The 13,269-nt window shown below is 41.8% G+C and overlaps 1 protein-coding gene across 3 annotated transcripts in view; it reads left to right on the top strand.

The window, feature by feature from the left end:
- The window catches only part of USP30 (ubiquitin specific peptidase 30), a 12,164-nt gene extending 1,414 nt beyond the window's left edge, over window positions 1-10,750 (top strand). Inside the window, exons 3-13 of one of the 3 annotated variants that reach the window (XM_035891499.1) lie at window positions 1,242-1,345; window positions 2,208-2,306; window positions 3,045-3,084; window positions 3,345-3,439; window positions 4,165-4,224; window positions 5,283-5,369; window positions 5,978-6,058; window positions 6,210-6,257; window positions 7,108-7,327; window positions 8,002-8,110; window positions 9,202-10,750. In XM_035891499.1, coding sequence (XP_035747392.1) covers window positions 1,242-1,345; window positions 2,208-2,306; window positions 3,045-3,084; window positions 3,345-3,439; window positions 4,165-4,224; window positions 5,283-5,369; window positions 5,978-6,058; window positions 6,210-6,257; window positions 7,108-7,327; window positions 8,002-8,110; window positions 9,202-9,466 — 1,208 coding nt within the window. In that variant the 3' untranslated portion in view covers window positions 9,467-10,750. Of the gene's footprint in view, window positions 1-1,241; window positions 1,346-2,207; window positions 2,307-3,041; window positions 3,085-3,344; window positions 3,440-4,164; window positions 4,225-5,282; window positions 5,370-5,977; window positions 6,059-6,209; window positions 6,258-7,107; window positions 7,328-8,001; window positions 8,111-9,201 lie in introns of all 3 variants that reach the window. The other 2 variants (XM_035891491.1, XM_035891506.1) reach the window with 2 other exon arrangements.
- Window positions 10,751-13,269: the final 2,519 nt, after the last annotated feature.

The raw sequence follows: 13,269 nt of genomic DNA, 5'->3' as shown, positions 1-13,269 counted from the left end.
TAATCAGGTCTCCCCGCAGCCTTCTCTTCTCCAGGCTGAACAAGCCCAACTCTCTCAGCCTGTCCTCATAGGAGAGGTGCTCCAACCCTCGGATCATTTTTGTGGCCCTCCTCTGGACCCGCTCCAACTGTTCCATGTCCTTCTTGTGCTGAGGGCTCCAGAGCTCAACCAAATTTCACAGAGGGGCAGCGATGCAAAAGGTTCTCAGTTACTGTACTGAGCCCAAACAACGCGAGGGCCCGGCTGCGCCTGTCCCCAGAGCTGTTTGTCACTTGGCCAACAGCTGAATTCAGGTTTTGTTTGACTCGCTTGGCGATCGAGAAGCGGTGGGCAGCCAGCGCATGGCTCCAAAGAAGCCGCTTGCCAGCAGGTTAAACAAATCAAGGTAGAGGGCAACGGTGGTGCTGAAAATGTGGTTATGGAACCCATTGCCCCAGGCTTTAGTGCATTTGCTGCTCGCAGAGTATTAATGGTTAAAACAATATGAATATGGACTCAATGTAACTGAAGAAACAGGAGAAATACTATCACAAGTAGATGGGCACTCGGAATTCTAGATAAAATAAAAAGAGTGCATTATAAAATAATTTAAGCTTACTAATTTACCCCAAATATGGAGTATTAAGTGAGATGCCTCGTGTGATGTTGCATGCAAATATTAAAGCCCTAAGCCCAATCTGGTAACGCGTTTCAGACTTGCCCCTGGGCTACATTCGTGCACCAGCTACATCCTATTGAAGCACCCAAGATGTTTAAGCAAGTTCTTGGGTCTCCCTGGCTTCCCTCACCGGGCTTTGCTTTAAAGGAAACCCGCTGGAAGTTTTCCTGTCTCAGGATACTGTTTGTGCTAAAATTGTGCCAGTTAAGCATGGACATTTAACTGATGCAGGGACGATGGGGCATTAAGGCTGTGTAAAATGTAACATGTAAAATACTGACTTCTACCCAGCCCACTAGTAAAAATTTGTCTTTTTAGACAGTATTTGTTCTCTCTCTATCAGTTAGTTGGGAAACCTTTACATTTGCGTATGTCTTAGATGAGAATGTATGCAGTCAGTTAGCCTGAGTCAGGTGAGAATGGTTAATACATACTAGTTTGATTGTCATTGGCTACCTGCCTTAAATCAACTGTTGTACTCGATTATGTGATGCTTAAGTAATGTAAAGTCTAAAGTAAACAGCTCTGTGTTCTAACCGTTCTTTGTGGCTCCCCCCCCCGTTTTTCAATGCGATGTCTCTAGCCTTATCCTGTCAAGAGGGAACAGAAGACGATGTTCTGGATGCGAGCTGCCTGTTAGAAGTTTTACGGATGTACAGGTGGCAGATCTCCTCATTTGAAGAGCAGGTGATTACAAAATTCAAGTTAGACTGCCCGATACACACCTCAGTGCTCAGATACGGAATCACAGAGAACTGTAGCGATGGTACTCTTAGCCCTGAGTGTCAAATCTAAATCTTTGCTGTAGCGAAAAGTTTGCTTTAAAAAGCGAAGGAAAACCATCACGTGATTGATGAATGGTGTTTTCAGTTTGCTTAGATATTTGTCATGGAAACCCTGGGTGCTTCAAAACCTCACACTTAATTACCATCAGATCTGGTCGCCAGTAATATTAAAATAGAACGGATACAGCCCTACATTCGCTCGAGATAATGGGTCCCTGCTAACGTCCCACGGTGCTTCGAGGCATGGACTCTGCTTCACTGACATTTCCAAATTTAGCTACATGTAACATACAAGATTTCTAATTCTTGTTTTTAGTATCTTCAGCCCCCAAGTGCAGCTGGCCGATGAACTCGGCCCATTATCTCACTCATGAAATACGGTTCTATCTTTTATATTTCAGAGCCAAAGCAAACAGCAGAGATTTCAGTTATGCTTTTTTTGAAATCAAGGGAAGCAGGCATTTGTGCCTTTATTTTTCTTTTTTTTTCTCCAAGTGTTTTAGTCTCTCTTGAGCTTATACGGCCCAGAATATTTTTAATAATGTCTGCTGTTACGAAGTTCAGCTTTATAGAAAAAGCTTTGTGGCAAAACTGCAGCAGACACACAAATGATTGCTGTTACTACCTAGGGTGGGCTCTAAGCAGAAATTTTTCCTTCCATTTCCTACTGCAATGATGTTGCCAGATGTGTGTCTGTACTCCTGGTGTATGCTTTTCTGCCTTTTGTTTTCGCTTCCTCTAAGTCTTACGCCTCTATTTAATAGGATGCTCACGAACTGTTTCATGTCCTTACCTCTTCGTTAGAAGATGAACGGGATCGTCAGCCACGTGTGACGCATTTGTTCGATGTGCATTCGCTGGAGGTGACTTCTTTACCAATCTTACTTCATTATCAGAAGTTTCTGTGGTCTGCCTAGATTCCTGAGTGTGTCAAGTACAAAGTGTCTGTTTAGAAACTGAAGACGTTTTCATTACGTTTACAAAGCTGTTCTTTAGTGCTCTGACAGAGCTGAATCAATAGGTCAGGCAATCTAAAGAATGAAAAATGGTTTTCGTAAGCAGATGTATTTGAATTTACAGCGATCCCACTTTCATGAGGGCTTTTGCATTCCTAAATCCACTGAATAGAGATTGAAATACTAGCACAGAACAGCGGTCCATCTAAGCAGCTTCTCTTCTCTGTAAGAGCAGGCACATGGAAGAGGTTTGAAAACTGCAAAATGGATGTTTATGGAATAGTCCATTTGCAGGTGAAATTTATCCTCCAGTTTAGTGGCAAATGTCATGCAGACGGGAAGTTTCTATCTCTCACTGTCTACAATCTATACAAAAGGTTTATAAAATCTGTTACACTTTTATTTTAGCACTGTGAGGCAGAGAATTCTGCAGATGAATTACCATTTTATTAGAAGAGTTCTTTTTGTCAATTATAAATTTGTTGCGTACCAGGTTGTTTGGCCTTCCTCAAATAAAGAGACTCTAAAACTCCCACAATTGTTCTAATGTCAGAAAATGGTATTAGGGATGAAATAAGAACATATTTAATACTTAATGGTTTCTAAGGTAGGGTTAATGAAATCTTTTATCTTCCTCTGTAGCAGCCAGAAATAACCCAAAAGCAAATAAGCTGCAGAACAAGAGGTATGCTTTTTTCCATTCTGAAATACGACTATTCATAGTGTAGTCCCTCTGCTTATTAAGGGGATAATATTAATTGATCTTTGTCTGTATTGGACTGAAATATCTCTCTCCAGCTGTAAAAACCTCATGAATTATTTTTCAGTGGGACAGAACATGTTTTAGAGTAGTTAATTTTGTTACTATGGGCCAAAAATGTGGAATTGCAGAGACGAAGAGAGATGTATTGAAAATAAAAGGACAATTTCAACTCTGTGTTTCAGGGTGTCTTCCCCCTGTGTCAAATCACTGGAAATCTCAGCATCCTTTTCACGGAAGGCTGACCAGCAACATGGTTTGCAAACACTGTGAACACCAGGTATGAGAATGTCTGTCTGGTAATAGAGATACGTGAAAAAGTGTGTCCAACAGTCAGAGCTGATTCTGAAACCGTCATCCCTTGTTCCCGACATTGCTGGTTTAAGCTCCAAAGGTTTGCAGGACTGATAGCTCAGACTGTTACTTTTTCAGGTACTTATTATGGCGTTGGTGATGAACAGGAATGTATCACTAAATATAGTGAAGAAAATTAAGCGTGATCCGCTTTGTGGGGGTAACAGCTGTTTTATCAGACAGAATCATAGCTGTCTTACTGTATTTAGTATTCAGTACCGCAGCTATCGTATACTGAAAATCCACTCACGTGGGTAGCGTTTTAGGACGAGCTATTCATCCAGCATGCAGTACTGAGATTGCACGTGCAAAGCCAAATTTAAGTTGCAGTCCAGTTATCCAGAGTCAGGACATGAAGATAACCTGGATAAAGAAAAAATACAGGAGGTAAATCTCATTCGTAGCTCAAACTCTAAGAGTACGTTTAGTACTTTTACTTTTCAAAAGCTTGCAAACAAATTTAAGCGAGCTTTTTTTTCAGGAAGAGGCCAAGTAGCACCTTGTGTACCCGGTGCTCCCTAGTGCTGCGACCCAATTCCACCCGGTAATTGTGGACAGCAGAGGCATACGTTCATCTCTTGTGAGGCTGGGGTTTGGTTTTGGACTGTCATAAATTTTAGCTGACTGGATACGTGCAATATTTTCTTGCAGAGCCCTGTGAGGTATGATACCTTTGACAGTCTCTCACTGAGTATCCCAGCAGTTGTGTGGGTACGTATCCTGGCACTGAGGCGTGATCCAGCCTTTGTAAGACACTACAGCCTAAGCGTAAATGAGTAGCTACAGTTTATTTTCTTGCCTTTTTATAAATGATCCTGCTGTGTTAATACAGTACCTTACCACTAATGCATCAGTGCAAATTACCAATTAGTACAACAAGCGTAACTTTGCTGACACCAGTAGTGTTTTGTTTCTCCTGGTGGAGTACTTGGTCCTTTCTGCGTAATTCGAACAGACCAGATCGTATCCCAAGAGCTGTTTCTGACAGTCTTGGAAGGTGACCTTCAGGTCCACAAGTGACCCAATGCAGACTTTTCGAACAAGTGATTTCAAGTGGAAAGTGTTTCCGTTTGGTTTTGGCTCTCTGAAAAACTCAAATGACAAAACATTGTAGATTCTGGGGGCAAAACATGCAGGACATTTTTGAACTATGATGGTTTGTTACTTAGTGCCTGCTAGCGATTTGTCTTTCCAGACAAGTAGCAACTACTTGCACTCATGGGGGACTCTGACTTGTACCTACAGAACACGCTCCTGGACAGCGAGGATTGGGATTTGGACACATCTTCTGCTATTTGTGTTTTATTTTACACCATCATTGAAGATTGTGCCCTTCAGACTTGGCACTGTGTAGTACAGTCTATGAGGAAGGATAGGAAGGAGTGCCTAAATGCAACTAAATGCTGTATTTCTCCTGTGTAGGGAGTCAGAGTGCATAAAGAGACCCATGAAGTGCTGGAACTTCAGAGAAAAACAGTAACAGGGCCAGGAATCTGGTGTTTAAAACCCCACTAAAGGAGTCACGCAGGAAGTCATAGCTATTGTTCTTATCTACAGGCTGCAGTTTTCCATGTTTAATCCAGGCTAAGGGAGATTCCCCGTCGTTACGTTATCAGTGTTCTGTAGGCAAAGCCATTTAGTCAGTTTTCTCAAGAAGTAAGTCTGCAATTCCGTAGTTTCTATGGAAGAAACGATGAAAAATCCTTTCACAAAATTAAGTGGTATGCACCCTAAAATTACTGCGGATAATTTTGGTTTTTCTTACTAAGGGTCGTCCCATGACGCTGGACCACTGCCTCCATCATTTCATCTCCTCTGAATCTGTAAAGGATGTTGTGTGTGACAACTGCACTAAAGTATGTTGTTTTAATTTATGTAACCTTCTAGCTCAGTTTTAAGCCTGCTGACAGAATTATGGCTTCCATTTTCTACTCCTTGTTTTATGACTTCAGGAAAGCCTCTAGCCTGCCTGGGACTTCTTATATTTAAAATTGAGTTCTTATCTTACAGAATATTGTGAAGCTTTATTTATTCCTAATATTACAAAATTTACCAATTTTGTATTCTGTAATTACCAGGTATTATTTAGATAATATTTGGGATGATTTTTTTGTTCCGGTATTTTAAACAGTATTTTACAGTTGCCTGTAATTTGATGATAGCACAGAGCCAAAGTGGCTTGTTTGAAACCCACCAGAAATGGCAAGTGACTACACGTAAACCTGGAGGCTGGGCTCGTTCTGTAAACGCTCGTTTCTGCTTGACTTTGGTTTAGAATTCTGATCTGTTAGGATAGGCCAGCAATTCTTAAGAAAGTTCCTAGGAAACTATAGGTATAATTAATGTGGTGAGCGTAGTTCTAGACAGACAATTGCTTTTGTCTGCAGTGTGCAGACCTGCACTGTTATGTGTAATCATACAGCAGGTGCTCAAATGGCTTTATTTTTTTTCCCTTTGATTTCAGATTCAGGCAGAAGGGACTCTGAATGGACAGAGCATAGAAAACCAGAGAACAACATTCGTTAAGCAATTAAAGTTAGGAAAGGTGAGGCAAGCTAACCCTCCAAATCTATTTTTAAATCCTATTATACAGTAATTTCTTTTTTTTGATCTCTTTGCTTGATGTCCATTTCTTGATATTAGAGCACTTGAATGTTTTACTTAAAAACGCAAGCTCGTTTGTCAAATATTTATAGGCACTGAGGCCTCAATTCAGCAAAACATCAAACTATACCTTAAAGAATGTGAGTATTCTACTGTTAATCAGCAAAACACTTTAATGTGAGTTTGGCTCAGTGGCAGCTCATACGTCTTACATTAATTCTTGATTTCCTTGTTTCCAGTGTAGGATCTTCAGCCCAGTGTAGGATCTTCAGTGATTGCATGTTTCAAAGAAATTAAAATGTTCTGAACACAGCTGGTTTTAACAAGTGAACATGGTGCTAAACATCAGGTGTAGTTTATGTTAGAAGCTTTTAGAATGTTTTGCTCTGTGATCGTATAGTGCAGAGGACAACAAGGTCTGTAATTAAGAGCCTCAGGTGCCATTAATAATAACATATACTTCTTGATAGAGGTTAACCCTGGCATGACTTCGAATGTCAGATATTTATAACTGCTTGACCTTTTTCCCCCCTGGTACTCTCACCGTGCAAAGACATTACTTACTGAGTATTAGCAAATGTCTCACAACAACTCGCTCCAACAAATTCCAATCCTCACTTCGACCTCACAGATCAACAAGCTGAATGAGATTGACAGGTGGGCTTTTTAGGAACACGCATGTATTTTGACTGATTTTTCTTCCATTTGGAGAAAACTGTTAACGTTAGCTAGCTATCCTGCTGCCTAGGGAGCGAGCAAGTAGCAGCATTAGCAGAAATCTCAAGAGTTGTGAGTTAGCTTCATGTCTTAGGGATACTACTGCCAGTAAGCTTACACGCAGCTATAGAAGCCCATAAGGGAAGAGTTCAGTGATGGATTTCCTTATCCACTAGACCTACCAGTTTGGTTAGCGTGCTTTTCACTTGAATAGCTGTTTCTCTTCATTTAAAATGTATTTTGACTCTCCTTTGCTATGGGATATTGCTGAAGCTCCCTCAGTGTTTGTGCATCCATCTGCAAAGACTGAGCTGGTCAAACCAAGGCACTCCTCTGAAACGTCACGAACACGTGCAGTTCAATGAGTTCCTGATCATGGACATCTACAAATACCGCATTCCTGTTCATAAATCAAGCCAGAATGAACTGAATCAGAAAAACTCTGAAGAGATAACACCTGGAACAAAGGATGGGATAGCAGTAAAACCTTCAGGTACTTATTTTGAAAATAAAATCTATCGGTATTTCTGAGTTTCAGTGATAAAACATTCTAATCTGCAGAACAAACATAAGAGCAGTAGCTTTATTGGATCTGTGCAAAGAGGACAGGTGGAAAGCCCTTTCCCAGCAAGCATTAAGATACCCTGACCCTGTTCCAAGTTTACAGTTCAGCTTTGATAATTTATTTTGATCCTACTAAATACTAACAAAACTTACAAAGAAACAAAAAAGAAAAATCCCAGATAGCACAGAACTCACATGTTTATGTCTGAAGGAACTCGGGAAGACCTAGGGATTATCTTGTTAGCAATCTCTTCTAAGGCTTCAGGACAAGCATAGAAGGAATGCTGGGAATGGCGACTTCTTAAAAAACAATTAGAAAATCTAGCTGTAGTAGGTCTGTCATTTGTGCAGCTCAATATTCTGTTTTGTTGGGATTTTGTAAGCGTGGTCATTTTCCTGTTTGTGTCATGTAAAAACAACTACCCCTGTCTTTGGATATTCTACTCCTCTGCATCTCTTAAGGGACTGTGGTATGTAATGAATTAAAAGAAGTAAAATACCTTCATATTCTGTGATGAAAGGTGCTGCAGGAACAGAAGCACTGTCAGCAGTATTAACAGCAGCGTTTAAGTTGAATGACTGCATGCCTGCTTTCTCTTGCAGATGCAGAACAGCCGTCTGGGACTAAGCCGCTCTTTATGAACGGTGCCTGCTCCTCTTCATTTTTAATGTCCTCGGGAACTTTTTCACTTGCTGCATTCCCTGAATGCAGGTAAGTTAGAGATTTGTACCCTATTTTGTAAATTCTGTCCCTTCAAATTATGTTTTCATTTATTCTGTCTTTACTATGAGACTGCATAGTCACAGAATTTACCATCTAGCCTAGCTCCTGTGCAGAATTTTTTTGCTTTTCTTTTGGCCAATTTTTAGTGGTTGTCTTCTGGGTCCATTTCTCTCCTAGAAAAGGGAGTAGAACATATTACAAGCAAAACTCAAAATCTTTCTCTGGTTGGTGGTGCAGTAAATCATCCTTCTGAATAGCCATAATCATCATCTTGCTGTTTTCCTCTACCCCTTTCATTTTTTCCCTCTTACTCTGATTTTAAAATTATTTCAAGAAATCCATAGATCTCTTACAGATTCTTTCCAAACATTATATTTAACAAGCTTGATTTCAGTTGCAGCTGCCATGATTCTACTTAGTAAATCGGCCTTGATGCTTCTCCTGATAATCTGTTTTCCTGGCCTTTGAGAACATTCACTTCCTTTCATGCTGGTGACCAATGCATAGTTAGTTCTACACCACTTCTTCTATCTGCCATTGCTATTTTCCCCACGGGGAAGACAATTCCCACAATCAGTGTGTTAAATAAGAAGCCTGGAAGCATTTTGTGCCAAATGTTTGCTATGAAGACAGTTGTAGAGCAAGTCCTTGAAAGCGTGGCCATTGTTATCTGTGGGTTACCTGCTGCAATTTTACTTTTCAGTTAAAAGCACGTTCTTCTAGAATAGCTTTTCTGTCCAGTAGCAGTGCTTTAAGGACTAAATACCAGCACATTGGTGGGTTTGACGGAAAACACCGTTGCAAAGTTCAGTCAGTTACGCTGTACAAAACGTAGCAGCCCTCTGTAGCATAAATTTTTAAAATAAATGGTTCTGTTTTCCCAAGAATAGAGTAAGGCAGCGCCACGGTGAAGACTTGCTATACTGAAAAGTAACTGCAAAGCAGTATGGCTCTTACAGAGCCATCTATTTGCTCTAAAAAGAAACTGCAACTGAAGACGAGGCAAGTGGGGCTGCTTCTGGTACGTGCGTGATCCACGAGGACTGCTGACCCCTTCCTTTTTCTCCTTTGCCCTTCAGTTCCCCTGTATACCTTTACCGTCTGATGGCAGTCGTAGTTCATCACGGAGACATGCATTCTGGACACTTTGTGACTTACCGCCGCTCTCCACCTTCTCCTAAGACCCCGCTCTCCGTCAGCAGTCAGTGGCTGTGGATTTCAGATGACACCGTTCGCAAAGCCAGCCTGCAGGAAGTCCTTTCTTCCAGCGCTTACTTGCTTTTCTATGAGCGTGTTCACTCGAGGGTACAGCACCAAAGCTTGGAGTTGAGGGCTGAACAGTGATTAAGAGAGCAGATGAAGGACAAAAACTGACAAAATTCCTCTTAACGAGATCTACGTTGCACCTCCTGTCCGTTATGCAAATAACCCACCGCAGGCCCTTTAACTTCCCCCTCCCTCTATGGCAATGGCTGGCTCCTGCTGGGAGTTGTGTTTTGTACCAAAATTACGCTACCCAAAGCTGGTCTGCTAACGTTGCGCAGTCCGAAGCATAGCTGCATTAGAGAAGCATTTATTCTGTTAGGTAGTAATTTTGCCAACGTCGCAGCTCTGAAACAGACATTTCAAACAGACTTCTCCAGGCTGTATTCCACAGCCTGACACGTAGGTAAATTTTCCAGGGGAGATGCTTAATTCTATACATTTCACTACCAACGTTTCCAAGCAGGGGAGCCCCAGAAGCGGTTGATGGGAAGCTACTGTTATCAAAGGCAATGATTTAAGAAACAAAGTGCCTTGAGCTTATTTGAATAGTAACACTACCATTGTCTGAGTCCACTGGATGTTCGCTGCGTTCTGATAAAATGTCTCAAGATGACGGGCTGAACTACTAACAGAGTCAGATTTCTCTTGATATCCCAGCTAATCAACAAAGCGAGGCATCTCTACATAACACGCACGATCCAAAAAACGACTTCCCAGTTCCCATCATTTTCCTAATATTTTAGTTCTTTATACATCATAGAAGTACTTCTGCTGTTTCAAAGTGCAGTTTCCTTTTTCCAGGAGAAAAGATCATTTTTTTAATCTACTAAGAGCCAACACCCTGATTTATTGCTCCTTATCTTTGGAATATTGCTGAAATCAAGGGACAGAAGTGTTTGCTAGCAATCAGTATTGCTAATTTCCTCCGCTGCTATGAAACTGTTGAATACGGTTGCTTGTCGTATCGACTGCAACTTCTAATGCTGTGATTTCAAGGCTGCTGTAATTGGTGTTCTAGACTTGCCCTTCCTATTTTACTGCTGAAAACTGCCATTTCTCATCAACCATCCAGATACACCCGGTCTGGCTTGCACTTGAGCTTTAGAGCTTGTACCGGTTGCGATTGCGAGCCGAGATGTAAAGCAACCCAAGCGTCCTCGTTACGTTAAGAGTATACACGATTGAATCAGGGCTGGTGGGCACTTACGTGTCTTGCGAAGTAGCACAGCAGCCTGAAAAGACCGGCGTCGCTGCATTAGATACAGATTGCCACATAAATAGAAGTAAGGTGTGCTTTGCTGCTCTAGATTGTTGGACGTGTAAAAAAAAAAAAAAATAAATAAATCCCAAACAAAGCGAGGGAGAAGCAGCAAAAATGATCCTTTTGACTGCTTTTAAATTACCAGGAATAAAGTATGTAGGCTATTTTTAGCTCTTTTCTATCTTCATAAGCTTGGAGAAAAAAAAAAAAAAAGATTAATTCATCAGACAAGCTTTTTCAGTGTAAAACAGCAACTAAGTTTTCAAATGGTAACGGCTGTCTTAATAGTTTTTTAGGGCAACTTTGTACCTCATGTATTCATATTGCTGCCCAAAGCTCACAGGCATTCAGAGTTCCTTAACAGGAGACTCAAAACCAGCCAAAAGAGGAGCGGTAATAGATATATATGAAAAACTATTTACCCAACTCATCATTCCAGAGTATGGATCACAATTCCTGCTCCAAGTAATGCTCATAGTACATAAGAGAGTCTTTATAAATCCCGCAGCAAACTAGTTCCCGAGAAGCCTCCCCATCTGTGCTAGGCTAGCAGTAGCACAGTTTTAACCTTTCTATTTTAAATTATGGAGAAACATGAAGAAAAACAAAAAACCTAGAAGGATGCAAAATGCCTAAAATGCCCTGGCCACTGAACTGAGACCTAACAGACTTGCAGAAGGCAAAGAGAAGAAAGCCCTGTGTTCTGGGCAGCAGGGGTGTGCAGTAAGAACTCTGTAAAGCAGTGCTGGCTGTCACCTGAGGAAAAGCATCATGCAAAGCATCTAGCTCCAGCAGGTCTGCCATCGGAATGTCAGAACTTCTACACACTTCCACTGCCAGCAGTGTACGTTCTGCAATACCTGTTCTCAGCGGGGTCTGTTTAAAGTTTTTAAACTCTCATTTTTTTGTGAAGTTGAGATGAACAGGTCACTTTGTTTAGAGAGGAGTAATGCTGGAGGTGGGTCCGAATGTACGCACACAATGGACTAAGTCTTAAACTCATCAGCTTCTAACAGGGACATAAAGCCACATATTACTGCAAGCTTGCACGTTCCATCTGTTTTTCTTTTCCTTTTGCATAAAGCTGCTTTCCAACAGGGGCCAGTTTGATGAGAATGAAAGCACAGTCGCTGTCCGACACTGATAAACTGCTCAGCTTCACTCAGCTGCAGACTTCCTCTGAAAGCTCCCTCAAGGGCTATAAAGATGAGGGTTAAGTAGCCACCATTTGTTCTCGCTTTCATCGCTAGGAAGGAGTAGATGGTCTTGGCTTTGCGCTCAGTGTGAGGAGGGAAGCAAAGTGCCAGCATCTGGTCCTCGTCCTGAGCTGTGCTAGATAATCCCAGCCTACTGTGAGCATTGAAGACCTTTGCCACCCAACCCTCACCTTTTGAAGTCATTGGGCTCTGTGCAGGCACAGGAGGCTCATCAAACGCTGGTACTTGTTAATCACAAGCTTCCATGGTGGAGAAGGTGTTAAGAAAACGTAAAAGTTTAAAAAACATCAGATAAGACCTCCAAGATGACATCTCTGTGTTTGGATTATTCTTGTCTTATTTTGTGCGTTATTTAAAAATGTATGATATTATAGTCAAACCACTGCACTGCTGTCTGAAGTTGCGTTTTCACTTCAGGGTATTTTTGTAACTGTACAGTAGCAATAAAAGAACAAACTTACTAGAAAAAGCAGCTGTTCACGTGTGGTAATGTCTTGAAACAACGACCAAGCTGTAAGCCAAGCCACATTGGGCATATCCCATAGAAGCAACACTTTGCATTCTCTGGATAAGAAGCGTGCAGGCAGGAGCTCTTCCCGCTATCAATGCATTTTCTGGAAGCAGCAGAGGGTGGGAAGTACCAACTCCAAATCCTCTACACACAGACATTAATTCCACGGACCTAGAGCCCGTCACCGATGCAGATGCTTGCAGCCTGGTCGCACAGGGAGCAGTTCACATTCTCAGTACTTACCATTGCTTGATTCCTCAAGACCCGTTGGATGCGCTCCTTCCTCCTTCCAGCAGGATTCACTGTCAGCATGGAAGGCGATGGCTTTCAGGTAGTCAGAATGGAATCCCTAGGGATAATTATTTGGAAAAACACTCTCAGAAGTTGTAGCCTTTCATGCTGCATTGTCCATATAGGTGGTCCAACCCAGTCTTTCTCAAAAAGGCCATCTCCCTGGTTTCTGTACAGAGGACTGAAGGAAGAAGAGGCCCTCTCCCTGTGCGGCAGCACCTCCTGCTTCCTCCTGCCCCACCACGCTACTGACCAAAAGGCCCCCGTCTCCCACGCCAGCAGAGGAGGTAGAGCAGCGGAGGGACATGAGCAGACAGAGGTCATAGTGACTGTAAAACACGCAGCCGGCCGTGTTGCACTCACTACATTCGTATCTTGGCACTCCTCTTTTTCATGTCAGTCTCTTTTGTATTTTATTTTTTAAAAAACCAGCAAACCACAGCTCATTGACAGAGCATACAAGAAAGCGTCACCCATTGAACAGTATCAACTTCCAGGCTCACTCTAAATTATTACAACTTGTACTTTATAGTATTTATAAACTATTTCACTGCTATCTGAAGGATAACAGAGTATATTGATCCTTTTGGAAAACTGGCTA

The sequence above is a fragment of the Egretta garzetta genome, unplaced genomic scaffold (assembly GCF_000687185.1).
Source record: "Egretta garzetta isolate BGI_Z169 unplaced genomic scaffold, ASM68718v1 scaffold330, whole genome shotgun sequence".
In the NCBI taxonomy this organism is placed as follows: domain Eukaryota; kingdom Metazoa; phylum Chordata; class Aves; order Pelecaniformes; family Ardeidae; genus Egretta; species Egretta garzetta.
This window is presented reverse-complemented; position numbering and strand designations above follow the sequence as displayed.